The sequence below is a fragment of the Carassius carassius genome, chromosome 37 (assembly GCF_963082965.1).
Source record: "Carassius carassius chromosome 37, fCarCar2.1, whole genome shotgun sequence".
Classification (NCBI taxonomy): Eukaryota; Metazoa; Chordata; class Actinopteri; order Cypriniformes; family Cyprinidae; genus Carassius; species Carassius carassius.
The window spans coordinates 17,001,111-17,028,190 of NC_081791.1; the positions used below are offsets into that span (position 1 = coordinate 17,001,111).

Here is a 27,080-nt window from a genome sequence, read left to right on the forward strand (position 1 = left end):
AAATGGTTTAATTTTTGCATATTTTCTAGTATAAGTGCGCATTAAATTACAAATAAAAAATACATCAGCTTGTGTTTTATATGGTAATCTCGAATATATTTTAGTACATGCATTTGAGAGACGTTCTTGTGTACATGCAGTTTGCAGTTTTAAAAAGTAAAAAAAGTAATAAAAATTGTTTTCTAAATTCATGTGAGCCAAACACACACTGTTAAAAAACATGCATTTATAATTTTCTGCCCAGATATTATGTATTAATTTACCAATATTTCTGTTTACCTTAATACGTGCAAGTACAAAAATCTAAATACAGGTGAAACACCTGTAAAAAAAAAAATATTAACAAGGAAAATTCCTACATATTAATACAGTACAGTGTGCCCTATTATTATTTATTATTATTATTATTACTTTTACAGCATATACACTGACACACATGAGGCACATATTATGTAAAACTAAAATACATAGTTCCAGGCCACGTGTGCACAATGCTACCTTGACAATGACAGACATGCAGACATAATGCAGGTCAAAGAAACCGATCCAGGACCTTTTGTTTCCCTGCTCTACTTGTCTGACTTCCATGATGGCATTTCATTCTTTAGCCAGCTTCCCCTGTCCGATTATTTTCGTATATAAATATTTACATTCCAACCATGACATTTTCCACCTTATCAAAAGGGTGTATTAGGGGCATTGTTACCTGCATCACTCAACAGCAGCTGATAAATTCAATACTCTGGGCGCCAGACAAAAGCCTCTCTTAATTTGGCTTCAGTGAGACTGCAGTTATGGACAGGAGGGGCTAAATTGAGAACAAAGTAAATTGTCCTGCACGGGTTATAAGGTTCAGTGCCTTCTGTCATAGTTTACAGATGGACTCTGAACCGGCAACTAATTCAATAGGGGCTGCTTTGACCAATTAGATAATGCAGTCATGCAGAACTTCTGGCATCCTTGAGTACATCAGAGCTGTATTGACTTGCTCACTATACAGCAGTGCTTAGTGCATTACAATGAAGCTGTAATCAGAAGCAGCATCTTCATTTCTATTCTATTATGCCTTTTTATTGTTTAAGAAACAAGTAAAGAAATCAATGTGACATTGAAGATACAAAGATTTTATTGTGACTGAAAGACAAACTTCCATTACAAATAAATCCCAATTCAGTGTCATTAAAACAATAAATAAAGTAAAAAATAAATAGACTATTAAATAAAATACAAAACAATTGGCCAAATCAAACTGTATTTTGTTTGGAAATATGTATGTTTGTACTGATCTTTTCTAATTCCAATGTTTAGAAAAGGGTCAGAACCAAGATAGGTGATCAAAAATGACAAATTTCCCTTTCCAAAAAAGTCCTGCAGTTTGCCAGTGTCAACGTCCCAATTAACGAAAGATATGAAACACAATATCAACTGCAAACAAAAACTAAATATGTCATTTCTAAGCAAGGAAGAACCCATCTGCATTTAACATCTAGAAATAATCAGAATAAAGTGTAATTAACAAGGAACTGCGATAACCATTAAGACTTAAGGTCATTATGTAGCTGTTTCTCTCCTCTGTAAAAAAAAATTAAATAAAATTTAACATGGAGAAAGACTTTTTTTATACAAGAGGCTTATCTACCCGCCGTATGAAATCATATTGAGTTCCTATAAGTCAGATGAAATAATCACAAAAGTCGCAGCATTTCATCCCAGCATGTCTTGGATCAGTTAATCATAAACCAGATCTGCAAATTCACAGCTCCAGGCAACTTTAATCTGCTGATACAGAATGAATAACAGACTTTGGAATATCATCCACTGGATCGCATTTTCCCATTTGATTTAGTCCGACAATCAGTTCCAGAACAGTTTTTTTCTTCTTAACCCATTTCCATTTTGTCATTTCGTTCGCTCTTTGTTCCCTTCGAACCTTAATGTCATCAGTGCCTTAACCTTTCATAACGATAAGGGATGAGACAGCTGTTGAGATTTCTGATTTAAGTGCTATTTCATGGGGGTGCCTCCTCTCTTCTTGTTTGCAGAGAAAACACAGGATTTAAGGAACGCCTCGCCGCTCTGTTTCATATAAACCAGAGACTTTCAACTTGATGGTCCAAAGCATACAGCGCTAAGAGTGCAATTGTAAAGAAATGTCATCGTGCGAGACATCAAATCGTGACCAACTCAAGCATGATAGAAACCAGAGAGCATTACAATCACCTTGATCTCAGCAGAACATCTTTAAGTCTTACGTTAAACCCATAACCGCCGGCTTTGAGTCCACGTTTCCAGTACAGAAAGACCTGTGGGTTTGGTGTTCTCTCGTATTGCTGGAACGTTCAGTCAAGTACAGAGCAATACGGTGCCAACAGCATTGGAGGAGCAACATAAGATCTGAGCATAAAGTGAGTGCTAACTAGCATTGATCGCTCTCCGGCGAAAATTAAGCATGCATATGAAACTAAACAAAAAATGTAAAAACTAAACTAAAGAAATGACTATACCTTCTCTAAAAAATAAACGTATGCTTAAGGTAAAAATATATGTAATAAACATGGTTTGATGCATACATCAATAGCTTTTTGATTGTTTTACACTTCCTCCATTTTTGATAAGTCACCAAATGCTACTGGTCTCCACAGCGGTGAGAGTCCTTCTTGCTAGACTGGAGGGTTATGGCCAGGTCAAGGGCTGTCCCTGCAGTCCAATCCCGAGGCAGCTGAGAGTTTATTCAGTCCACGGCCAAAGGGTCGGTCCCTTCAGTGCATTTTAAAGACAATTCACACTGCAAACACACTCAGGGTGCTCGTCTGGTCCTTAAGCCCCAAGATGCTGTAGGCAATCCTCTTCAGATGGCCCGGCAGACGGACGCCGATGTTACGAATATCCCTGGGAAACAGAACAGAAAGAGTGTGTGAGAACTGGAGGGCAGGGGTATTAAGGTTTTGACATTTTTATTTTGTTTATATTTTTATTTATCATTCTGTCTTCTCCGATTATTTTTTTGTTAGTTCTTACAGTTTTTGTTTGAACACACACAGTTTTATAATACAACATGTATCCGAAACTAAAATGAATTTATGTCCATTTTTTGTTTATTTTAGCTTAGGAGCCATTAACATGTATTTTAGTTTATTTTCAGTTTGGCCAAGTGTTTACTTTTTATTTCTTTGTTTTATTTTACCTTTATTTTTCCAGGAAAAGCACATTGCGATTAAAAATCTCTTTTACAAGAGCATCCCGGCCAAGATTGTCAATTTATTTGTTTACAAAATATTTTTTTTTTAGTTTCTCTTTTAACTTAGTCTTAGTTTTGATTTAAATTTAGCAACGTTTAATTGAAGTGCTTTTTGAAGTTTAATAATAAGAGTTAAAGTTTTTTAATATACCATTTAAAACTAAACAACAATGAAGTTATGTCCATTTTCATTTTATTTTAGTATTTGTTCAGTTTTAGTTTTGCCGAGTTATGTTTATGTTTAATGTTTATGTTTTATGTACAGTTATGTTTCATTTTTGTTTTGTTTTCAACTTCTTTGCAGTTTAATTGTTTGTTAGGTTTGTTTATTTATTTTTTTAGAGGAGTGGATGCATGTATCTAAAACTAAAACATGGCATACATTAATTTTAAATTATTAAAATTATTCCACTTATTACAGTTTTTAGATTTATTCAGAAAACATTTATTATTTAGATTCTGTTTTAGTTTCATAACTTCTCACCGGTTTTTTGTAGTCTTCATTTTTATTTTAGTTTTGCCTTGCAAATCAATTTGTATTTATTTATTTTTTAACTACACAATGTAACTAATTTTCCATTTTCACTTGATTTTAATTAGTGTCTTTGGAGTAAAAAAAAATATATTTTTAAAAATTGTCTCTTAGGTTAGTTGCCCAGTTTTTTTATTTTTATTTGCTTTTAATAAATATATTTAATTTTAGTTTTGTTTTTATTACATTTTATATCAAAGATTATTCTTCTTAGTTTTTGCTTTAGTTTCCATCAAAGATACTAACACTGTGGGAGGTTGTTTGAAAATTATACATAATCCTGTCTTGCAAAAAGTAATTTTGAGGAGGCGTTTGAAAGATAGCATATTATCAGAGTCCTAATTACATTTTTAATTAGCGCCTTGTTGATTTAACAAGGATTCCCTTCACCCGCCATGAATCAGAGCTGGCCGGCACAGGCAGCGGAGGACTTGTAAATAGTTTCTGGTTTTAAAGAGTGCTACCAGATGACACCAGATGGAACAGCCGGCCATAAAATAAAAGACAAACACATCAAAGACATTTCTGGTCCTCCACACAAAGTTCAGCGAGCTTCTAGGCTAAAAACACCCACGGGAGCAGAGCCAGAGGTCTTGGAGCTGCGCTGTTCCTACACTCCTCCCAACCCCTTCATCAGTCAAACTGCCTCCTCCGTGAGGTCCAGCACTGTCATCTTTACCTCCACATCTACATCAGCTCTCTCTTTCACCATCCCTACACTCTTTCATCTCATGTCCCGACTTTTAAGTCCAATCGTGTTGATGTGAGGGGGAGCAGCCGCATAGCCTCATAGCCCCAGCAGGCAGAAACAGTGGTTCCTGGCTACAGTGAAAGCACAGGCCTTGACTAGCGCTGTTGGGAATGGGAGGGATGAGAGAGTCTCCCGAAACAGTGGGAGGAAGGGAGGGATGGCAGAAGAGGGGAGGGGGAACAGCATGCCACAATTCACCACATCCAGTCTATTCTTTCTCTACTGCCACAATGATTTCCGTTCAAACTTAAATCAACGAATAGCATTTTAAGGTGTTTGCTGAGATGCTGCAGAAAGGTTTTCACGTTTTTTAAGTAAATTGTTACTGCTTGACTCGATTAAAAGTCTTACGGAGGTTAAATCATTATTACAATTTATGTGGTTTCCGAGCTCGCCAGATACAGTAAATCAAAAATGGTCTGCGGTTGTGCGAGATTATCCTTGCAACCGTAGCATAAATTTAAGCCACATTCAATTACCGGAGCCCTAAAACAAAAACATGGAACATATTTATATGTTCTAGGAATTATTAAAAGTTAAAAGATACCATCTTATTTAAATGCGATCTTGTCCTGACCAATCAGCCTCAGTGTAGGCTGTAGGCCACAGGAAAGGAAGCTCTCCAAACACCCTGAATTCCTTCACAAATTCCCAGAACTCTCAAATTGTGTTCATCTGGAGCCTTTTTATTCAAAGGACTATTTAACATCATGTCAGAATACTAATTTTGTATTATGTAAGAGGGAAAATTGAAGGAAGTTTAATAAATGGGATACTATATGTCCAAACAGTGCCATTTGTTTTATTTATGTGAAATTAGAATACTATAAGAGAAATTACTATTTTTTTTTAATGTGAAAATAGTGTAATGTCATAGTGGTCATAATAACAATAATAATAATAATACATGCAAATATAAACAAAATTTTACATTTGAATAGTGAGATAATAATAATAATAACAATACAACTATTTTGTTTTAATAATAATTTTCATAATTATTATTGTTTTTGTTCTTATAATAATTTGTTAATAATTTGTTACATTTATATAGCGCTTTTCTGGGTAGTCAAAGTGCTTAACATGAAAGTTATAATGTTTTATTGTTATTAAATAATAACAACAATAATAATAATAATAAATACTAATAATAATAAAGATTTATTTTATTTTTATTTTTATTATTTATTTTCATTATAAGAACTATTCTTTGAACAGACATTTATCTGTACATGGTGGAGACATTTCTTCAAAACAGCTCATTTATTTATTAATTAATGTAATTTTTAAGATGTTTAACAAAATAATAAGGACATTTGCAGTCTTTGTATTGCAGAAACACCATTTATGGCAAACAGTCATGACAAGAGAACAAGTAAATAAACTTTTTATGACTCCAGTCTATATATATTTAGAGACTAAATTTGAGGGAATTAACTATAGAAAAAATCCATTTACTGAAAACCCCAGTCATATCCTGATGAAACGTTTATCTGGACAGCAGGATATGACACAACAAGTTCTGCAGAAATGGACTTCGGACAGTTGGCGTGATCTCATCTGATTGCTCACAGCCATTCTTCCCTTGTATTGCGTGCTAAAGGGAAATTTGTGTTACTCACTCGCTCTTCATCTGCAGCACCTGCTCCATGCTGATGATTCCGGCTATGCTGAAGTTTTCACTGTACTGGCTCATCTTGATGGACTCCAGCCACTCGGCCACAGACCTGAAGGGAGAGCCATCTGAGCCGCTGGTGCTGGGAAGCCGAATGGAAACTCTGACAAAGACAGAACACAAATACATTCAACAAACCACACAGCCAGACCCTTTTTTGCCTTTCCCTTATTGTAATTATTGGGTGGGAAAGAGACACACCGCGAGAGAAAAAAACCTGTCTGTTCGGTTCGAGATTCTGATAAAGATACGAAACTGTCAGATTTCTCCCTCTTGCACGCCTACAATGTGATAAACATCTGAAGATGCCAAACCATTCAGCAGCACCACTGGTACGTGGTTGCATGTCTTAACTTTACCAAGGAATGACTTTGTTTGAAAAAAAATTGTGTAATAGACGGTGCATGCCTCAACTTCTCTCTGCCGTTCACGCCTTGTGAGGCTTCGTAAGAGCCTTTTAAGAATTCAAAGTATGTGTTGAGCGCTTACCGAGGGTCAAAATCTGCAATGGCCTTCAGAGAATCTGGACTCTTGAGGAGTTTGTCTAGTATACTGACAATGTCGCCAAAGCGGGGCCGTTTGGAGCGATCTTGCAGCCAGCACTGTAACATCAGCTGATAGACAGCAGAGGGGCAGTCCATTGGAGCAGGAAGGCGGAAAGCCTCATTAATGGCCTTCATTACCTAGAGAGACAAAAGTAGGCAGATAAGACGGAAGATCCTTTGAGACAAACAGCAGGGTTATTGTTCATAGCCAGTCCGTACCTCATGGTTACTCATGTCCCAATAGGGCCTCTCTCCAAAGGCCATGACCTCCCACATGACAATGCCAAAACTCCACACATCACTTGCTGACGTGAATTTCCTGTAAGCTATGGCCTCCGGTGCAGTCCAACGAATAGGAATTTTACCTCCCTGTTGGAAAAAAAAAACATATAAACAAGTGTCGGCAATATCTTGTAATTTCCAAAAATCCTGCAATAATAACCAGGTTGTAGTGCTGGTAAAATAAAGACATCTGGAGTTAAAAGCAGCTTGTAACCACACATTTATTTGCTATGTGAACTTACGCTGGTGGTGTAGGTTCCTTCAGGCTCGTCCTCCAAGACACGTGACAAACCAAAGTCAGACACCTTGCACTCCAGGTTGCTGTTGACCAAGATGTTTCTGGCAGCCAGATCCCTGTGTACATAGCTCATGTCTGAGAGATATTTCATTCCGGCCGCAATGCCACGAAGCATACCAACCAACTGGAAGGATGACATCTCGCCATCATGGTCCTGTAAAGAAGTACGAGTTTTATTTCTAAATCACACAAGGGAATTCTTGAGTAAATGATTCGCAATGTTAAATCACTTTGAAGGTATGGCAATATCATCCGTCATAATTTTTCTGCCTCAGTGATGAATTTGACAAACGTACCTTCAGGTATTTGTCAAGAGCTCCGTTTTCCATGTACTCAGTCACAATCATGGCATGCTTGACTGAAAAGAAACAGACAAAGACACAAAGCGGCTTTACAAAACCAAAAGTAAAAACAAACATAAGTCCTTAGTAAATATTTTCAGAGGATAAAACTCACGTAACAACAAAAACTTGTATTAATATTTATTTAATGCAACACTTTTACGTTACAATAAATTACTTTTTTTAATAACACTATACACACACATACACATATATAGCATGTTTTTTAAAGTAACATATATTTACTACTAATAATTTATTACTATAAATTTTATATAAATATTTGCATATTAATACTATAAAATCTAAAAATAATAAAAGGTGTATACAAAATAATTACAAATTATAATAAAAAGTGTGTGTGTGTGTGTATGTGTGTATATATATATATATATATATATGCACTTTTTATACATACTATAATATTAAACAAAATTTATAATTCATTCTTTAGTTTCTTGAATTAAACAAGTACATACTGTATATACGATTGTGTGTGTGTGTGTGTGAGTGTGTGTATTATATATGTACATATACAGACACATATATGCACATCTTATTTAATATATATATATATATATATATATATTTTTTTTTTTTTTTTTTTTTAGGGTTAATTTAATTATAATTATATAATCATGCACTTGACAATTTAATCATAAATCACATTATTTATTATCTAATGAATAATCAATTCTTTAGGATAATATTTTTTTAAATGCAAATTTATTCTAAAACTAGATGTAGACTACACTTGATAGGGCACTCACATTTGGTGACCACCCCCTCCAGTCGGATGATGTTCTGATGTGAGAACTGTCCCATGATGCTGGCCTCACCGAGGAAGTCCTGCCTCTGTTTCTCTGTGTATCCTGGCTTCAGCGTCTTTATTGCTACCGCTGTTTCCTTCCGCCCGGGAGCTTTCAGAATTCCTCGATACACCTCTCCAAACTCACCTACAGTACAGCAACACAATCCACCAGAGTCAGAGGCATACAGGCATCAGATAATCAACACACAAAACAACAACACTTTAATCATATGCCTCATCATGACATATAGGGGTTATTTAAAAACATGAAGGGGGTGCTTTGAAATGATAACCAGCATACATCTGGCCAAGGAGAAGCCTATGAACATTACTGAGTGGATTCATGGGAGGGGGTCAGAAGGGGCATGAGAACCAGTGTACAACAAGCAGACAAAAAGTGAACAAGGGCCACATCCATGTGGGCGGCTTGAGAGAGGAAACGCGACCACGGCGCACTGATCTTCTCATTTAAATTTGACGTTTGATATATAGCCTATAAACACTTTAGGACTTAGGTCTAATTTAGTGGTTGTATGTTTTATTTTTAAGTCATGATTAATTAACTCAGGTTTTTTTATAGCAGTACTCCTCCTAGGGGGAAATGTAAAAAAAACTCCAGAGCGGGTTAAGAAAACAACACTAATTCAATTTGAATGACATCGGGAGGGAAAAAGACGTCTCTGGAGGGAAAGAATTACTACACTAAAAATATTCCAGCTCTAACATGTAAAGCTCAAATCAGACAATTTCGAATGTGTGCCTTGTTTAAGCTGTCACTCCAATGAACTGTTAAAAAAAAGCTGTCATTTTCAATGAACTGTAACATAACTTCAAATCAACGAGTGTTGAAGATCCCTTCCCCCCAGAAAGCTTTCAAAACAGCCCCACAGCGGCTTGTCAAATTGCCATAGATGTACTAACCTGCTCCGATGACTTTCTGCTTTGTGACGTGACTAGGATGGATCTCGCTGGCAAACTTGAGCACTGCCGTGTTGGGGTCTTCATACGTGTGAGGATCAACATAGGTCTTCAACGGCTTCAACTGGTCTGCATCGAAGAGAATTCAGGGAGAATTTAAGAGGAGGGGTTGTAAAAGAAGAAAGCCACCAAATGAAATCCAATGCCACTAACCTGGGCTGGAGAAATAGGTGTCCTCTGGTCCTTGTCTGGTGTGAGAATTTCTTCGCCTGTAGAAGAAAAACAACTCAATGAGCAAACCCACAGATTTCTTTTCAGACTTTGAGTTTTAAAAGTGGCTAGCGCTGGACCGGCTCCATTCAGTCGAGGAGTGCTTCAAAAAAAAGTGGTCTGTGTTTGCCAAGTGGTGACAGAGGTCTGGGTTATCACTCAGGTCGCCTTCACAGAGCCGCTACAATCCCGTCGCCTCTTATCTTACACAATATGCCTCTCTGATTCATCTCCTTTCAAACACGCCTCTTGTTAAGATACACTTAGTGAGCAGTCAGCGGACAGTCAGCGAATTGATTCTTCCTCAAAAGTGCTAAGGAGCCGTTTCAGTAAGAGTGTGAGAGCGATGAAAAGGAAACACTGAATGGATTTTTAAGGAGAAAGAAAAGGAACGGCTTGAAGGAGTGACTGGGGGAGAGGTACAAAGCCGGGTGTGTGCGTGAAGTGCTTGTTGCTAACCGTTTTCGCAGAAGCAGGACCACTACCACGATGAAAAGCATGATGCCTCCTCCGATCGCAGCCCCGAGGATCACTGCTGTGTTTCCTGTTTTTTGAGGATCTGGGAAAACAACAACAAAGCAGCCAAGCAAATGAGTCACTGAAGAATAAAACACACTCTATAACATAAAAGAGCAAAGTAACATGATCTGACACTTAACGACAAGTAGATTATTTAAAAAAAAAAGGATGAGTTTTCAATTGTCAGGGATTCAGCATTCCGGATAGGAGTGGGAAGATCATTCCACCAGGCAGATTGTACAATCATTAATTTTAATGCATTCAAATTTAGATTTTTTAATTATAAAAGACCCAAGCACAGTTCTTTTGTCTGTGTTGGCTTATTGCATTGGCAGGAAATTTGGTCTTTACCGCGTTTGTACCTTTTTTAAATAGACAATAGCAAGTAGTTACATTATAGCCATGAACTTGATTTGTTGGTGGTATTGGGGGCGGGACTTTCTCATTCTAGAGAACATTTGATTGTCTGTGTACAGATATCTTTGTAGTGCAGAAAGAGTCATCAGTATTTTGCTTTATTTTCCACTAAGAAAAAGGCTGTACATTTTAAACAGTGTCAGTGTTTAGGTACGTGAACATATAAATGTCTTCAAATCCAGAGAACTGAAAGCCATAAAAATAACATTTTGATATTATAAAAGCAAACATTTTCATTTTGTTCACCTTGCGGGAGTGTTGAAAACTCCTGTTCCAAGCTGTAGATGCCTGGGTTTCCTTCTGGACTGAGAGCTTGAACTTTAAACAAGTAGACGGTGGAAGGAGACAGATCACTGATCTGAACCGAGTTCTTTTCCAGCACCAGCACAGTGTAGGTAGTGACCTTTCCATTGGCTATCTCCTCATCATTTTCCTGTAGACATGACAATGAAAGGAAGATGATGAAATGGAGAATAACATCATGGATTGAAGATTTGGAGTTGCTTATTAAGACTGAAATGGATATTGTAACTGACCTTTTTGCGATACATCAGTTCATAACGTGTGCCAACTGGCTTGGAACGGTGAGAAACAGACCACTGAAGCGACAGGCTGGTGGAGCTCCTGTCCACAAGATACATCGCAGTCACTTTTAGGGGATCTGGGGGTAAAATAACAGTTAAGTTTGAGTCTCTGATGTATATGAGCTTGTTTATATTGTACACCCAAAACTTTTAAATCTGATCTTTAGGTCTATGTGCAAATAGTGAATGTCACGTGGTTCGCTTTAGTGAGGGGAAAATTGAGTGTAATTGGAAACAGTCCCAATATACTGTGCACTTTCAGTGACGTTAGGAAAAAAAACCTGAAATTCGATCGGACTGGAGTCACCGTACAGATTATAATTCACAAAATATCAGATTTTAATCGGATTTCAAACCACAAATGGATGTGGTTTGAATAAGGTTTTTTGCTGTTTATACTACAAAAACTAAAACGATCAGATTTCTGCTGCATATGTAAACCTAAATTAAAGCCTACTACGATTTTTAAAATATATCTTTTTATAGTTTTTATTTTCCAAAGAAAAATTTTGAAAATTAAATGAAAGAAGAGTTCAAATTAAGAGTCAAAATTAGAGTAATAATTAGGGTGACCACCTGCTAATAAGCCCAAGGAGGGACAAGGGGTACGTTTCTGAGGGACAATGTGGGACACCCCATGGGCAGACTCACTGATAGTGGTTTACCCATTTCTAGCACATACCACCTTACATGGTATATTAATAATACCCTATTCCCCTAAACATGTGTAATTGCTGATGTATGCTCATGACAGAATTGACAGATGCACTTCCACTTACGATTTACTTTAGCTATTTTATTAATTTTTCATTACAATTTATTCACTTTAAATAAATTATAATATAAAATGATAGGATTAAATTGAATTGTAGTTGCTCAACACCACAGGAAAAGTAAAAAAAAAAAAGTCTGACATCACAACTCAAGGAGGGGAATTCACTCATTCACTAATCCCTATATAGTGTATGGCAGTTGAGTTCACTATATCAGGAAGGAGTGAATAAATAAATAAGTGAACGGATTAGGACAGTGACGTATAACCTACACTGCGCGTGAGACTTGGAGCTGTTGCAAAAACATTGCCATGTGTACTTTTATATTACATCTACCTAATTTTAGAAAATAATACTAATAGCAATAATACTCAAAATTACTTTATATTGCAGTTATACATAGCCTACCTCCCGCATCAGCTTTGTGGTTTCATCGATAGTATATGGTAATAATAATAATATATATATATTGTAATGCTTTTATGTTCATAATCATTAATTGCTATTAAAATAACGTACTGAGAACAAAAATAAACACACATAAACGTTCATAATTAGGCCTATGTATTTATTAGCTACTTTTAGTATCTTGACACTTGCTCAAGCAGCGTTTTGAGCTCAGATAAGATGGTTGTTGAGCGTCCACAGGCGACTGTTAATTTTACATCGGAATACACTACCTGTTATTAACGGAAAAATGTAAATTATCCACCAAATTATCATTTTTGTAAGTTAAAAACGATGCCACCTCAGTAAATTAGTCAAATAGTAAACTGAGTTATTGCCTACATAACATATTTTAATATAAATAATGTAGGAAAAACGTTAAAACAGAAATAATAAAGATGTAAACCTCATCTCTCATTCAAACTCGCTCGCTCCCGCTCTCGCAGTAGCGTGCTGAACTGTCAAGTAATGTTCGTTTGGCTGCCTGGGGCTCGAGGATATAGAGCCATCAACTTTTTTTGAGCAAGCATTGATTTTGCGTGACACAGTCTCAATTTGCGGGACGTATGAATTGGGCTTCAAACGCTGTGCGCGCACACGCTACGCGGGACGGGTGGTCACCCTAGTAATAATATATATAAAAAAAACTAAAATTAAGTTTGGGTTGATACAATTATTATTTTTTTAAGACGTTTTATTCTCATCGAGCCTGCAATTGTGGAATCAAAATCTATATGAAAAAGCATTAGTATTGTGGAATATTATTACAGTTTAAATAACCGTTTTCTATTTTAATATATTCTAAAATGTAATTTATTTCTGTGATGGCAAAACTGAACTTTCAGAAGCAATTACCTTCAGTGATCCTTTAGAAATACATACTTTTATAAATTACAGTAAAAATGTTTTACTGTTACGTCTGATGAATTTAAGGCATAAAAATAACTGTATTAATTTATAAATAAATGCACATTTGTAAAAAAAAATGTTTTTAACAAAAATATAATTTTTCAACCAGTTAGTAAATTTGCTTTCTCCTGCTATGATCAGTTAGAGCACCGACCTGGATTATCTAAAGTAGTGTTGATGCTGATGGTGGCTCTCTTATTGCTGAACTGGGACACTCCACTCCGTGCCTCCACGGTGAAGGTGTAGTTCAAATGGGGCTCCAGTTCACTCACAGTGACTCTGGTCTCCTTCAGGTCATTGTTGCTTGGATCTAAACGCACTTTCTCACCACAAGGCTGACATGCCCTCCCCTCACACCGCTCGCAAACCACAATGTATGTGATATCACTGCGCCCGCCGGTGTCTGCAGGGGGCCTCCATGACAACTGAAGCCTGCCTATTGACATCTGAGCTGGACTAGCCACCAGATTCTGAGGAGCGGAGGGTAAACCTGAGCAGACAAAGAGCAGACAAGCCTTTCATTTACCCATTCACCTGTACTGGTTTAGATAATCCCTACAGAAAAGAGTGACAGAGAATGGATATTGTATGGAAATACGAATGACAGCAACTAGTTCATGACAGGTGAGATGTAGAAGCAGCTTCTCACCAGAGCAAGCAACTGTTTTAGGGTCCTCAGGTGCTCGATAAAAGCCATCCTTGCAGGTGCAGCTGGTGGCGCCCGGACCTGAGGCCTGGGTGTTTTTTGGACAGGGTTTGCAGGCCTCACTGGACACTGCAGATTTGAAGAAGCCAGACTGACATTCTGCAACAACAAAAAAAAGCACATGTATGATGAGGATGAGAGCAAATTGTGCAATTAAACTGCTCACAGCTCGCGTTATGTACTGTACATGTCAAGTGATCATCTATGTATGAACAGTAAATTAACCTCTTTGAAGATGATTTTTTTCTTTTCTCTACAGCTTTGTTTTTGTGCAAGAGTGCACAAGGTTGACAGAGCAAGACTAAGCACACTCCTACTCATCCTGTGTGAACCATCCCCCCCATTCTCTACAAACAGGACCAGTCATCCCACATTCCAGCACGGTACCTCTGCTTTCAAAACTCCACCACGAGAGAAAACAGAACAAAACGCATAAAACCAACAGACAGGATGAATGCTGCATCTAACAAAGAATTCAATAAAGAAGAAGAATGTTGTTGTCAACCAAGTCTAGTGGATATTATACATTCAGACACATATACGTATTATATATTACATGATATTATTCATACAGTGATTATACATTATATTAGACATACAGTGGTTCCAAAAAGTCTTTGGACCACTAAGTCACACGTAAAATACATGAATGGCTTTGAATTATATAACAACATATTACATAATGTAGCATTTACTTGCAGCAGCACAATGACTTCACAAGATTTAAGTTTTACATGATAAATGTACTGTAGAAAATTAAGTATTTGGACAGGCTGTGGTTGGTAACATCACAGAAACATGTCCATAGTTAATGTGATGAACTACGCCTGTGGTTACTTTAGTTAAATTGGACAGAATGGACACCTGTGTAAACTTGAGGGCAAATGACATCACACATAACCTAAAAATCACCTTGTGATCAGTTGGTTAAATGTCATAAAAGGTTTCAAATGTAAAGTTTTACAAGTAAGAACTGTGTGTTCAAAATCTGGGGCCACAAAAAATGTACTAAAATAAAGGGATAGTAAAAAGAATGTGGATGATTTACAACCACATTCTAAAAATAAAAACAAAAAAAGGATTTGCAAATGTGTATGACTTTTCAGTGTCACATAAAATGTAGCTGATTAATTAAATTGAGAAAACAAAGCATAAAATTAGTCAGTCAGATTTGGTAAATGTACAAACAGGAAGAAAAGGGAAGGTGTCCTCAGAATCTGACTAGAAACATTCCAATATGCCCAGCTCATGTCCTTCCGCTGTCCAGACTCTCATTCACAATCCACCACCACCCTATGCACACACAAACACCCACCGCTTCCGTTCTCAATCTGGCTCTTTCATTTCTTGGAGCAGCCACATTTATTTACTTTCACAATGAAGCTGTGATATCTTATTTTCAGCTTCAGGTGCAAGTTTTATCAGTCAAGCAACAAGCTCAGACACACGCAAGGCTTAGATTATTGGTGGCAATATTACACTAACACGTACACCATGTGTCTGATCAGGTGAAATATCTGTATTTGTGTGCTGAAATACTGCCACAGGCAATTTCGGTATTAGGATGCTTTGAAGAAGAGCGAAACATGTACTTGTGGTGAGGAAGTCTATCAGTATAAAACGCCATGCAGAAGCTTTTGCAGTCTCTCCACATTTTTGTCTTCATTTTATTTATTATTTCCATTTAAAATGAAATTAAAGAACTATTTTATTACCTTAGTGTAAAATAAGCTGAAGATAGATATTATAATAATTGTAATATAATTTCTTTTATATTATAATAAAATATTATCTCTGAAATTATTTCATTTTAACTAATTTTTTTTTTGCTTATAATCATTATTTATAATCACATTAGAAAATAAAGTAGATTATAAGCTAAAAAAAAACTAATATACTATTATAATAAACAAAGATAAAATGTGTATATTAATGCAATTTTTAAGAGTGGCTAAAAATAAGCAAATACTTTTTGCAGTCGTTGTATTTCTGTAGCACAGTGGTCACATACCAAATCATTGTTTCCGTTTTCTAATGGTTTGTTATCTGAAGATTTGCCAAACAGTTATAATTACAGAGCAGGGTTCTTCCTCCTTCCTGAATGCTTTGTATCAATTGAGGCCTTGTTTTGGGTTGAGCCACTTGCTCTCCCTCACAGGAAGGGGGTTAACTGTGGTATACATTACCTCTAATATTTGAGAGCATGCATTCTCTTATTTCAAAAGAAAACTCGCAGCATGAAAAGAATTCAGCGTGGCAGCGAAGATCGAGCCAATGTGTTATTTATTTCTTCTTTTAAGTTGACTCCTCATCTTGTTTCTGTGCCAGCTGTTGTGGAGACTTTACTGCAACTCATTAACGCGCCCCTCTGCGGAGGTGGGGATAGTGTGGGAGACTGGGGGACTGAGGGAGAGACAGAGAGAGGGATAACGAGTCCTGGTGGGATTTGAAAGGAAAGGGGGAGAAAGGGAAGAAAAAGAATCGTCCTATTCACGGCGAAGGGGGCCAAACAGCTGCTGCTGCAAACCCCGTTTCATATCGCCCCCCTCTCGGCTCTCCACTCGTAATCTCCAGATTCTTAAGTCCCCTCACTTGCCACATTGCCACATGTGAGCGTCTAGCACAGAATTCGGCAGCCCATTCAGTACAGACAACAGGCGCAGAATGCCATTCGGAGCAGTGAGAGAGAAAACACTTGTTTCGAATAGTGTAGATGCCACATGACGCGTTAATACGCTGGCTGGCTTCTTAACAGCCACGGACAAAAACCTGATGGCGTTTGGAGGGCTGCTTTAATCCTTTTATGCAAAAACTTTACAAAAGACTCCAATCTTATTCAAAAAGCTTTGTGTGTAAGGAATCAGATCTACGAAACTTTTCAAGCCACAATGAAAAAATGTGATTTGAAAAATCTTCGCTCAGAAATTGCTAGGAAATATAGGAAATATAATATAATATACTTTGTGGAGGTTGTGTTTTTCAAAATAATGCATATATTAATGTAACTATTTATTTTGTATTTTCTAAATTCACAACATTGTTTTGACGTAAAAAGAAACTTAAAACTACAACAAATCATTTTTGTCAGACAAAATAGTTTTTATTTTTTTATTTTTCTGCTATAAAAATAAAAAAAACATTTAAATAAATATGAGGACAAAGCAAGTAACACACTGAATCAAATGTGAAATTTTTATGTGTAAATACTGAACGAGTATTGTTATTTGTATATATATATATATATATACACACACAAATAACAATACTCGTTCAGTATATATATATATATATATATATATATATATATATATATAATGTACTACAGTAATCTGTTTTATTTAGATTTTAGAAAAATGATTTTAGACGTCAATACTCAATTGAATTCTAAAGCTACTGTGGTGTTTTAGCCAAAAGTGATCACTTTCCAAAATGCCGCAGGAATGTGGTTTAGGTCAAGGGGCTTTGTCTTCGCATTTTGGACACAACAGGAAGCAGGAAGCGCAAGGCTGACGCGTACCTTCCTTCCTAAGGCAGCCAATCAAACTATGCATGGACAGAGAAGGTGAATGTTAGACACACTCTGGAAAGAAGAAACTGGCTCATTCACCAAAATCGTAGCGAGAGGTCAGAGGCGAAAAACGACTTTTGAGGAACGTTGATTACATTTATGTAATACAAACTTCCCAGCAGAGATGTGTCGACCATCTTTCATGGGCCCCGTCTCACTATCTGCCACCGAGAGCCCAGGCCATAAGAGCCTCTGAGTGACTATTTGTTTATTGTGAGAGTAGCTGGATCTGGCTTACCAATGACCTACTGGGGTCTGTGAGCCGTGTGGGTTGAGTGGAGCAGTCAGAGCGAAGACTGATGAGAGGGTGACGTTAATGGACAGATGTATGGATGGATAGGTCGACAGAGAAGGGGAAGGAGGCCTGAATGAATGAGTGTTTACATGGCGGCGGGACAGCGCGAACCCCTCCAGGACAAGAGTTTGACGGGTTGGTTTCGAATGAGAAAAAGGAAAGAAAAACAAAAGGCCTAGTCATTTAAACCTAGGCACGGAGGGGCTTACATGTAGCTCTAGGCAGAGTTGAGTTAAAGTGTGCTGCTCCGCCAGGTGTTAATGGCCAAGTAAAACAAACACCAGAGCAGAGTGAGTGTGGACAGCGGCCAGGGGCTAGTTTCACAGGGGAAGAGGTTAAATTCAGACAGAGAGCCACTGAGAAAATAAAACATGCACGCATAAGAAAATGAAGATTAAGATAGCATAGTGCAATCATAAACATTGGTTTTCTGCGGCCTACAAGGAGGTGAAGACAACTTTACTACTCAGCTATATGTGCTGATAGCACTAACTAATCTTTATACAAACATATATCAAATTAAGTTTATATATTTAATTATATTTATTTTTGTTAGTTAAATACTGTATATATACACACATACACACACACATATACATATATACATATATATAAGTTATCAATAATATTTGTTATATTATTATAAATATAAAAATATATATTCAAAAGTATAATAAATATATAAACATTATTTATAATATTATTTATAATATCTAAACTTATTTTTTACTCTGCTGTGGTGTTTATATACTCGCTCATCAACACCTGGTGAAGCAGCACACTTTACATAATATAAATTAGATTCATTGTTTAATATTTAATACACAAATAAACATTTTTAAAGGTATTAACAATAAAAATAGATTAAATCAGGTTTCCGCCTATAGTAGGGATTTTTAATTTATCATATCATTCTGGAGTCAATATTGAAAATTTATGGTTGGAAATTGTTTTGTTGAATAAAATATTAAATAATGAAATAATCTTCAGATTTTCATTTTTTGCTAGTGTTTCTATATCAGTTCATCCCTTAATGTTCTTGAGAGTTGCCAACAAAAATGGATTTTCCACAGAAAATACCTCTTAATGGTCATTGGAGTGGTTCTTATGGTCAGACGTTACGGGACAAAGCCAGAGATGAGAGTGTGTTTGTATGTATGGGGGGGGGGGGTGCAGTGGTAACATGAAGCCAGCAGGGAGGGAATGATCTCTAGGTGTGGTGAGAGCATTAGTGCAAAGGATTATCAGCCCAATGGAACAGTTGTAAGAGAATTACATCTACGCTTTACAATTCCACTCACTCTTTCATCTAGTCGTTAACAGACACAAGAAATGCTCTAATCCCCCTCTTTTCACACTTTCCACTCATTCTAAAGGAAAGAGGGCAAGAGGAAAGAGAAGATGACAGCACACAAAAGGACTCAAGCACTGAGACTCATCCAGAAGATTTGTTAATTAAGAAAAGAGTTAACTAAGAAACCAAAAAATACTACAAAAAAAAACAAATCTCGCAACTGAATGGGCACAAACAAGGCTCTGGTTTGCTCTCGCTCTGACCCAAACAAAACATCAGCCCATTGTCCAATCTTTGAGATGGCAACACAAATGGGAAAAGTCTGGTTAAGGCCAAAAATGTTAAGCAAACGCATAAACAAAATTCTTTAATGAGTGGGAAATGAATAAGTGAATGAAGCCAATGATTGAGAGCAACAATAGAAAACCCTGAGCGGACGAGTTGGAGAGTCACTGAGGATTAGCAGGCCTCCGGTTTCCGCTATAGTTTGTCCTGTTTCAGGGGACGCAGAGCTGACATGGAGGCAGGAAACTGCTGATCTCACATACTAGCGGCACAATACACTCAGCACATGCACACAAACCTAAAGTTAACTCCTCTCATGTAAAAGCCACAGTGTATATAGAGCATCAAACCTAAATATTCCACCCCATTGGTCGACCAACTATGTCACCAGACTCAAAAAAAGTACCAAATTATATACGCCAAAATGGCAGAATTGTACGTGACCAATTACGAAGTCACTCCTTATGATTACTCGCTTCATCATTCGCTCACCTCCTCCTACATGGTCAACGCAAACATTTTGAATTCCAGTGAGCATAGTTTCATTTAATTTGTATGTTTCAGCAGTCATTATCCTGAAATGATCAGAACAACCATGTCATCCACTCTTGTTTTGTTTGATGTTGGCACATAAGGTTGACAGAGGATCAAAGCGTCAAACAAACCCATTTGAAAGTGCTCCTCATTATCTAAACTTGCCCAGGCAAATGGTACTGCAATGGAAAGAACCGGCAATGAGTTGGTGTGGTTGACTGCTAGTTGAGTAAGATTAAGAATCCCATAGGTGGAGATAAATGGTTTCTGTGGCTTAACAGGTACACAGGAATTAAAAAAGGAAAAAGAAGAGGGCATTAGCATCACATAAAGCAGAGAATAATTACACCTCAGGGTACAGATTATCACTGCTTTTATCAACCCTGTTCTGATGGAATACTGCTGAACTATATTTAGTGCAAATTTTAAGATTGCGCAATTGCTCATATTTTAACTGAACATCTCATTTTTTACTTTTGTTTACTCGTAGCCCAGCAAACTCTGATATCTCACTTTCAGAGGATTTCTGTATTCTGCTGCTGCGCTGCAACCCAATGGCTCGAGGTATTCGGGAGCTCTTTCTCAAGCAAGGAATTCCAAAATTTCACAACCTTTTGACCGTACACATACATGTACGTGACTCAGAGCTAAAGTTTATTTAAAATGCTTTTGCATGTAAACTAGGGATGGCCTAAAAGCATCTATTTGTCTCTGGGAGACAGATGGGGATAAGCAAAGTGGTTTATTTACAAGACACCATTTGAAATCTCCCAGAAGAGCTTCAACAGTGTTTGCAGGGCCGTGTGAAAGTGGATGTTTAAACATTTAATACATGTCACTTCCAAGATCTGCAGTCAAGGCCAAAAATAACATATTGTCATTGGAACAGCCAATAGCAATAAATATAAACCATGCCTAGTTGGTTTAATTTGGGAAACCTCTAGGGATCACGATCAGTTTGAGAAAGGGTATAAAGGTGGGACACTAAGAACAAGAAAACAAGAAAGCAAGCAAGAAAAGAAAAGACTAGAGTAACAGGAAAGGAAGAAGATCCATCCAAAACCAGTACTTATGGCTCTAAAGGACACACACCCAAGTCAATTACTACCCAGCCAGTCACTCACCACACATTATACACACAAAACTTTAACTTGCTCACCCATAACTCTGGGCTTAACATGTTCCAGTGCAGGAAAAGCCTTATTTACAGTAAAGCACAAGGATTTTTCTACTGAAATTGAATGCAACTATGAAAGATTCAAGACCATCCGGCTTCATCAGTGTCTTGTTTTTCCTATAGATCAACAATATGGAGGCCAACAGCACTTTGAAACATTCCAGAAACTATAGCTGTCCAACTCTAGCAACCTCGGTTTACTGTGAGTGACAGGGTGTGGGCATGAATTCCTAGTGCAGTCTAGCATAGGTCAGGCAATATGTCTTTGTGTGGTCAACAAAGGTATGCGCTCTTTTATTCATTATGACGGAGAAAGGGTGTGTTTTATTAGTGGAAAACTGTGTCAGTGTCAATACTGATTAAACCACAGTGCCGCGTGCATGTCAGATATTTATATTGTTAAGAACTCTCACCACCAGAGGACAGTTTGCCATCCTTTTCAGAGAACGAACGGTTGTCTGACCCCACCCACGCATTTACCCATAGTCCCCTGATCTGGCTATTCGACAATGATTGACTTTAATCAACAGTAGATCCATCAACGTGAGTCAGCTCTGTCCTGGAGCGCTCCTCAGGGAATTCCTCAGGCCGGCAGTAGTTGGGAAGGCTCCTTAATAAACCTAGCAGGAATGCATCAGCCGAGTGAAAGAGGTGCTGGCGGGGGAGTCTGCGGAGGGGGGTTTGTCTCCGAACACAGCACTACATTGTTCTGCTACCTTTACATTCCACTCTCCACCTTTCCACTACAATCTCCTCCCTCTCCAAACTCGGACACTTTATCTTTTCCCATTCTAAACCATGCTCACACACCTGTTCGCACAATTCCTGGACTATAAAACAAGGAATGTGTGCGAACCAAAAAAAATGCATACACATGAGCTTGGCAACTGTAATGTGTAACCGCTACAATTAAGAAATTGTAACCCAGATGACCTGTTTGAAACTTTGCTACCATTTGAGTTTCACTCGCCTGCATTTTACCTGTCCCTGCATGTGGTTGAATTGTGGAAATATGTTAAAGCGTTAAGGTTAGAGGACGTTTAAAACTGAATTATTCTAATCAAGTCCCAACACGCCAGTGCTCTCATTTCCACAGTCACAAAGCACTTTAGGACTGTCACATGGCTGATCTTGCTCTGGTGTGGCAGAGATAAGAACACAAGAAGAGAAAAAAAACAGGTGACTGTGACATACGCCTAATAAAAAGAGAAATTGTCACATACTCAATGCGAAATTTAAAGCTGTCATTGAAAGGCTGCCTAAAGCACAATAGGTTTGCAAAAGTCGTTGACGTCTGAACTTGTGTTTTAAAGAATGCTGGGGGTTATGGGAGTCAAACGCACAGTGAAAAAGAGCAAACAGGTTCCAAAGCACTTGAAATTTTAAAAGTGAGAGCATGAACAAAATGGCTGATGAGCAACTTAAAATGTGTAAAATACAGTGTCTAGAAAGAACAAAAAAGAGGTATAAAGAACAAAAATTATCTCTCTCACTATATATATATATATATATATATATATATATATATATATATATCCATCTGTATAAATAGTCAAATATTATTACAACAAGCAACTTAAAAAGTGAAAAATATAGTGTGTGAAAAGTATGCTACAGCTATGTTTTCATCCAAAGATTCTAATTAAACTTATGCGCAAAACTGGAATGTTGCATAAAACATATTGGAATAAAGCACTGTTTCCAACTGATGAGTCAAAGAGAACAAAATTGTCAGTTCCTGGTAAACCGAGGCACTAAATATCACTAAGAATATAGGAGAAGCCACTAGAATATAATAATTTTCATATATTACATAAATTACTTGCACCTCAAAGTGAGCAGACAAAACAATAAACGCTGTCAATGCTGTCGGAGGTGGATGCTGCTGTTTTGGAACCCAGTCTTGTAAGATAGTGATAAAGAAATACTTCGATGACAGACTTTGCTCAGGCATTTCCAAATGACCAAAACAACATATAAATGCTGTGTACGAGATTGGTCCTCTGCTAGTAGTTATCCAGTCTCATAGCGCAAAGTCCCATGACTTTTTCAATGTGTATGGAGGAATTTATTCTGTAAATGTGTTTCCATAGTAGTTTATGTGGATTTTTTCTTATCGGATAGAAAGTTTATGATACAGAAAAATGTGCGCGTATGTTTTATTTATGCGCATCTTGGCATTTCTATCCAGTGTTTCTTATGCTATCTTCCAAAATGCACATAAAAATAGGTAACGCAGCTATTGTATAAAATGAGAGCCATTAAAAAAAAAACTTTTTATAAAATTTCTTATTGTATATATATACAGTGCTAAAAAAAATAACCACAAGCCACAAGCATGTATGGTAAAGATAAGGATAGACAAATCTTACAATAATACAAAACATTTTTGTAAAATAATACAGTAATTTATATAATGATATACTACAACTGAAATGCTAATCACAATCTATGTGGAAGTCTAGTCAATATTCAAATTCCTGAACCAAGCCAGAAATCTTAAGTGACAACAGCTGGTGCTGGACTTAGACTGTGGAAACCAAACAAAGAAACTTATGTCTTACCTTGGCATGCATCGTTCATGGCTTCGAACCCGGGTCTGCACTGGCACTGGCTCACAGGTACCACCCATTCCCCATCAGTTGTGCAATAAATGCGAGGTTGATCCTCGCTTACAGCGTTTGAGACGCAACTTCCAGCCACCTCCCGTAGGGCTTGATTCTCTCCCCCTGCCACAGTCTCAGGGAACATTGCCAAGCTCTTCACTGTTGCTGGACATGTTTTATAGTAAACCCTGACAGAGTAGATGGCGATGCAGGCGCCAATGTCCTGGAAGGCCAAGTAGAAGCCCTTGTGAGAAAGATTATCCACTACTTTTGTCTCAGTGTTCATCTTCATCTCCCCAAGGCTGGATATTTCATCTGGAGCAATGGTGGCAACTTTGCGGAACAGGCCTTTGCGGAAAGAAGTGCCAATGTCCGCGTCTGCCTCATAGGCGTACAAGTTAAAGGTCTCCTTGCAGGTAAGTGAGTCTGCATTGAAAGAGTTGCAATCACGGACTACAAATCGCAGATCCACGAAGACCCGAGAGGCGGTGGGGTGGCGCTGGATGAATGTAGTACGAAGCCAGTTGTCTTGTTCTCGTTCCTCCACGTTACATATATAATAGTTATACAACAGAGAGCCGTTCACAGCCCGCTGGCCTATCTCCCACTGCAATTTGAAATTAAAAAATGGATGTTAGCAAGAAAGTCAAAACCAAGATTGTGGAAAAAAAATTCTAAGAAAAGATGCCAGCAAATGCTGAGGACAGAAATAACACGAAATGTCCTGACCATGGAATTTTAAGTAGTAGTGAGGATGCTGGTCAATTACCCACCAACTTCTGGCAAGGAACAATGCAGAAGTCTTTCTATTGCATGACTGATGTAATGTGCTGTAACATATCTGTTCACATGCTGCATGCATGTGTGTTCTTAGCTCTAATTTCATGTGCACCATGATATTAATTACAGGAGAGGTGCATTGTTTTGTTAGTGTGTGGCATGGCAATAAAACGGTCCCTACTACGAATGCTTCCATATAAAAGGAACTTTTTTATGTGGTTTAAAGCATTACATACATTTAAAAGACAGTGAACTCTTTAAATAAACAGCAGCTTATTAAGAGTTCAGTTAACTTTCTATAAAGTTGAACATGCTGACACCCTGTTTACATTCTTAATTTATCAGCTTTTTCCATGAGAGTCTGAAGGAAAATGCTTTAGGTTTAATTATTTTGCGTGCATTTGCTTTTTCCACGGTTTAAGGTATTGTGGGAAGGAAACTTAACAAGTCTGTACATGCAATCCCAGATCATCCCCTGCTGGAAAACCCAGTAGCTTTTTTGCAACATGGTTTTAAAATACACTAGGTGATCTAACCTTGTCGACCAGCTATCATTCCTTAATACACAGCTTGACTACCCAAAGAAACTATGACCAGCACGGTTCGTTGCTGGTCCAAATTGGTCTATAGTTGTTATAAACCTCCTACTATTTTATAAAGCACATCCTTTTGATTTCAAAACCAGTCACACTTCTAAATCCTAGTTAACATTATAGCTTCAGCTCACGTCACAAAAGCACCATATGCGCCAACCTTTAAAAGCTAATTACACCCTCAGTTTTACAGTCGCTAACACAGGGCTTTAAAATCGCACAAGACTACAAGTGTTCAGCAGGCAAAGTATGTGCAATCCCTTTAAACTTTTCCAGGAAAGTTTTGAGGGTAAAGTCTGAATTATACGTGTCCAATAAGTAAAAACCTGTTCATTCAAAAATTACATACAAACGAAAAGAAATACAGCCCATATAACTGAAGGTCGTTACGGTAGAAGTAGGCTACAGTAAACTCACCCCGTGCTCAACAGGCGATGTCAACCAACCCAACTCTGCTCCCGAAGCCACCATATCCAGCAGCACCTCTGTGACAATAACGCAAAAATATCATAGATTAAATTTTTTTTTTTGTCAGGATACACAGCAGCAGTAATTGATAAAGCAACATTAACGTAAATACATTCAGGAATACTACTAGAAACAAAACGTGGAAATCATGTCTGCTGCTACTATTAGCCTACTAATTCATATGTATATATATATATATATATATATATATATATATATATATATATATATATATATATATATATATATATATATATATATATCATAACAGAAAGACTTGTTGCTACTTTCACTTTTCGCTTTTCACTTTTCGCTTAGTTACTTTGCGTTCGCGTGAGTTTGCCTAACGTTACATAAATGCGACATGACATTTAGATATAAAACAGCCTATTAAAGGCATATACTATATTTTGAACAATTTCAACTATTTGAGGTAACATATTTAAACTTACAATTAAATTGTATCCTACGTACAAACTTGCACCGGACCGACGTGGCTATTAAATATCACCTTTTTTTCTCACACAGGTTGATTTTACACTATGCCAAACATTGCAACAATGCAAATAATTTCCATAGAGACGTTTAGGTGGCTCTACACTGCACAGTACAACTCTTTAAAATAGTTTAAACCATGTGTGCGGGAACCTGCGTGAGATCTTTAGAATGTTTGAAAGAATAAATTCAACGTACCTTCCTTTTTCTGAAGAGAAATAAATACAAATTTCATAAATACATTGACAAACAAAATACGCTTAATCCGTCTGCAGTCCATGGTGTGTTCGGAGTGGACAGTGATGTTGGTTGCTCCACGCTCAGTCCAGTTGCTGCTCCAGTTGCGCTCTCGACAGACTCGGTAGATACGCGGAGCTTCACGAGCCCCGCCCGCTGGAATGTCAAGGAGGTGGTCATGGGCATTGACATGTATGAGTTCCGTGCTGGGACACCGCCCCTGAACTTTCGTTCTTACCTGTCAAATTTACAGTAGGCTAGAGCAAATTTTTAACTTTTAAGATATAAAATGGATGTATCTGGCCTTTAAACGTTTTTTTCTATCCATGTCAAAGATCCTGATTTTCTCAGCAGCCTAACAATTAAAACCATACAACAAATTCTATCATTTTTTACATTATACTTTGAACTGATATCCAGTGCATTGTAGAAATAAACAATTAAAGTAAATTTTATTACATTTATTTCATTTATGTTTCTTGCTTAAAGGGATAGTTCACCCAAAAATGAAAATTATGTCATTAATGACTCACTCGCATGTCGTTCCAAACCCATAAGACCTCCGTTCATCTTCGGAACACTGTTTAAGATATTTTAGATTAAGTCTGAGAGCTTTCTGTCCCTCCAATGAAAATCTATGTACAGTATACTGTCCATGTCCAGAAAGGTAATAAAAACATCACCAAAGTAGTCCATGTGACATCAGAGGGTCAGTTAGAATTTGTTGAAGCA

At 37.3% G+C, this 27,080-nt stretch overlaps 1 protein-coding gene across 1 annotated transcript; it reads right to left on the reverse strand.

The window, feature by feature from the left end:
- Window positions 1-1,108: 1,108 nt before the first annotated feature.
- epha2b (eph receptor A2 b) lies at window positions 1,109-26,480 on the reverse strand. The gene is made up of 17 exons (XM_059527846.1): window positions 26,310-26,480; window positions 25,566-25,633; window positions 23,734-24,382; window positions 13,960-14,115; window positions 13,465-13,800; window positions 11,134-11,258; window positions 10,844-11,030; window positions 10,121-10,220; window positions 9,605-9,660; window positions 9,395-9,520; window positions 8,433-8,618; window positions 7,618-7,679; window positions 7,266-7,475; window positions 6,961-7,110; window positions 6,686-6,879; window positions 6,144-6,299; window positions 1,109-2,889 (listed from the first exon to the last, which is right to left on the reverse strand). The coding sequence occupies exons 1-17, from the start codon at window positions 26,389-26,391 to the stop codon at window positions 2,781-2,783; spliced, it is 2,952 nt and encodes a 983-aa protein (XP_059383829.1). The 5' UTR covers window positions 26,392-26,480; the 3' UTR covers window positions 1,109-2,780.
- Between the last annotated feature and the right edge of the window lie 600 nt (window positions 26,481-27,080).

Coding starts and splice junctions, on each gene's coding strand:
- epha2b (XM_059527846.1), bottom strand. CDS start 26,391: ATGGACTGCAGACGGATTAAGCGTATTTTGTTTGTCAATGTATTTATG. Junction 11,031..11,133: donor AACTGATGTATCGCAAAAAG/GTCAGTTACAAT, acceptor TCATGTCTACAG/GAAAATGATGAGGAGATAGC. Junction 6,880..6,960: donor GGGACATGAGTAACCATGAG/GTACGGACTGGC, acceptor TTGTCTCTCTAG/GTAATGAAGGCCATTAATGA.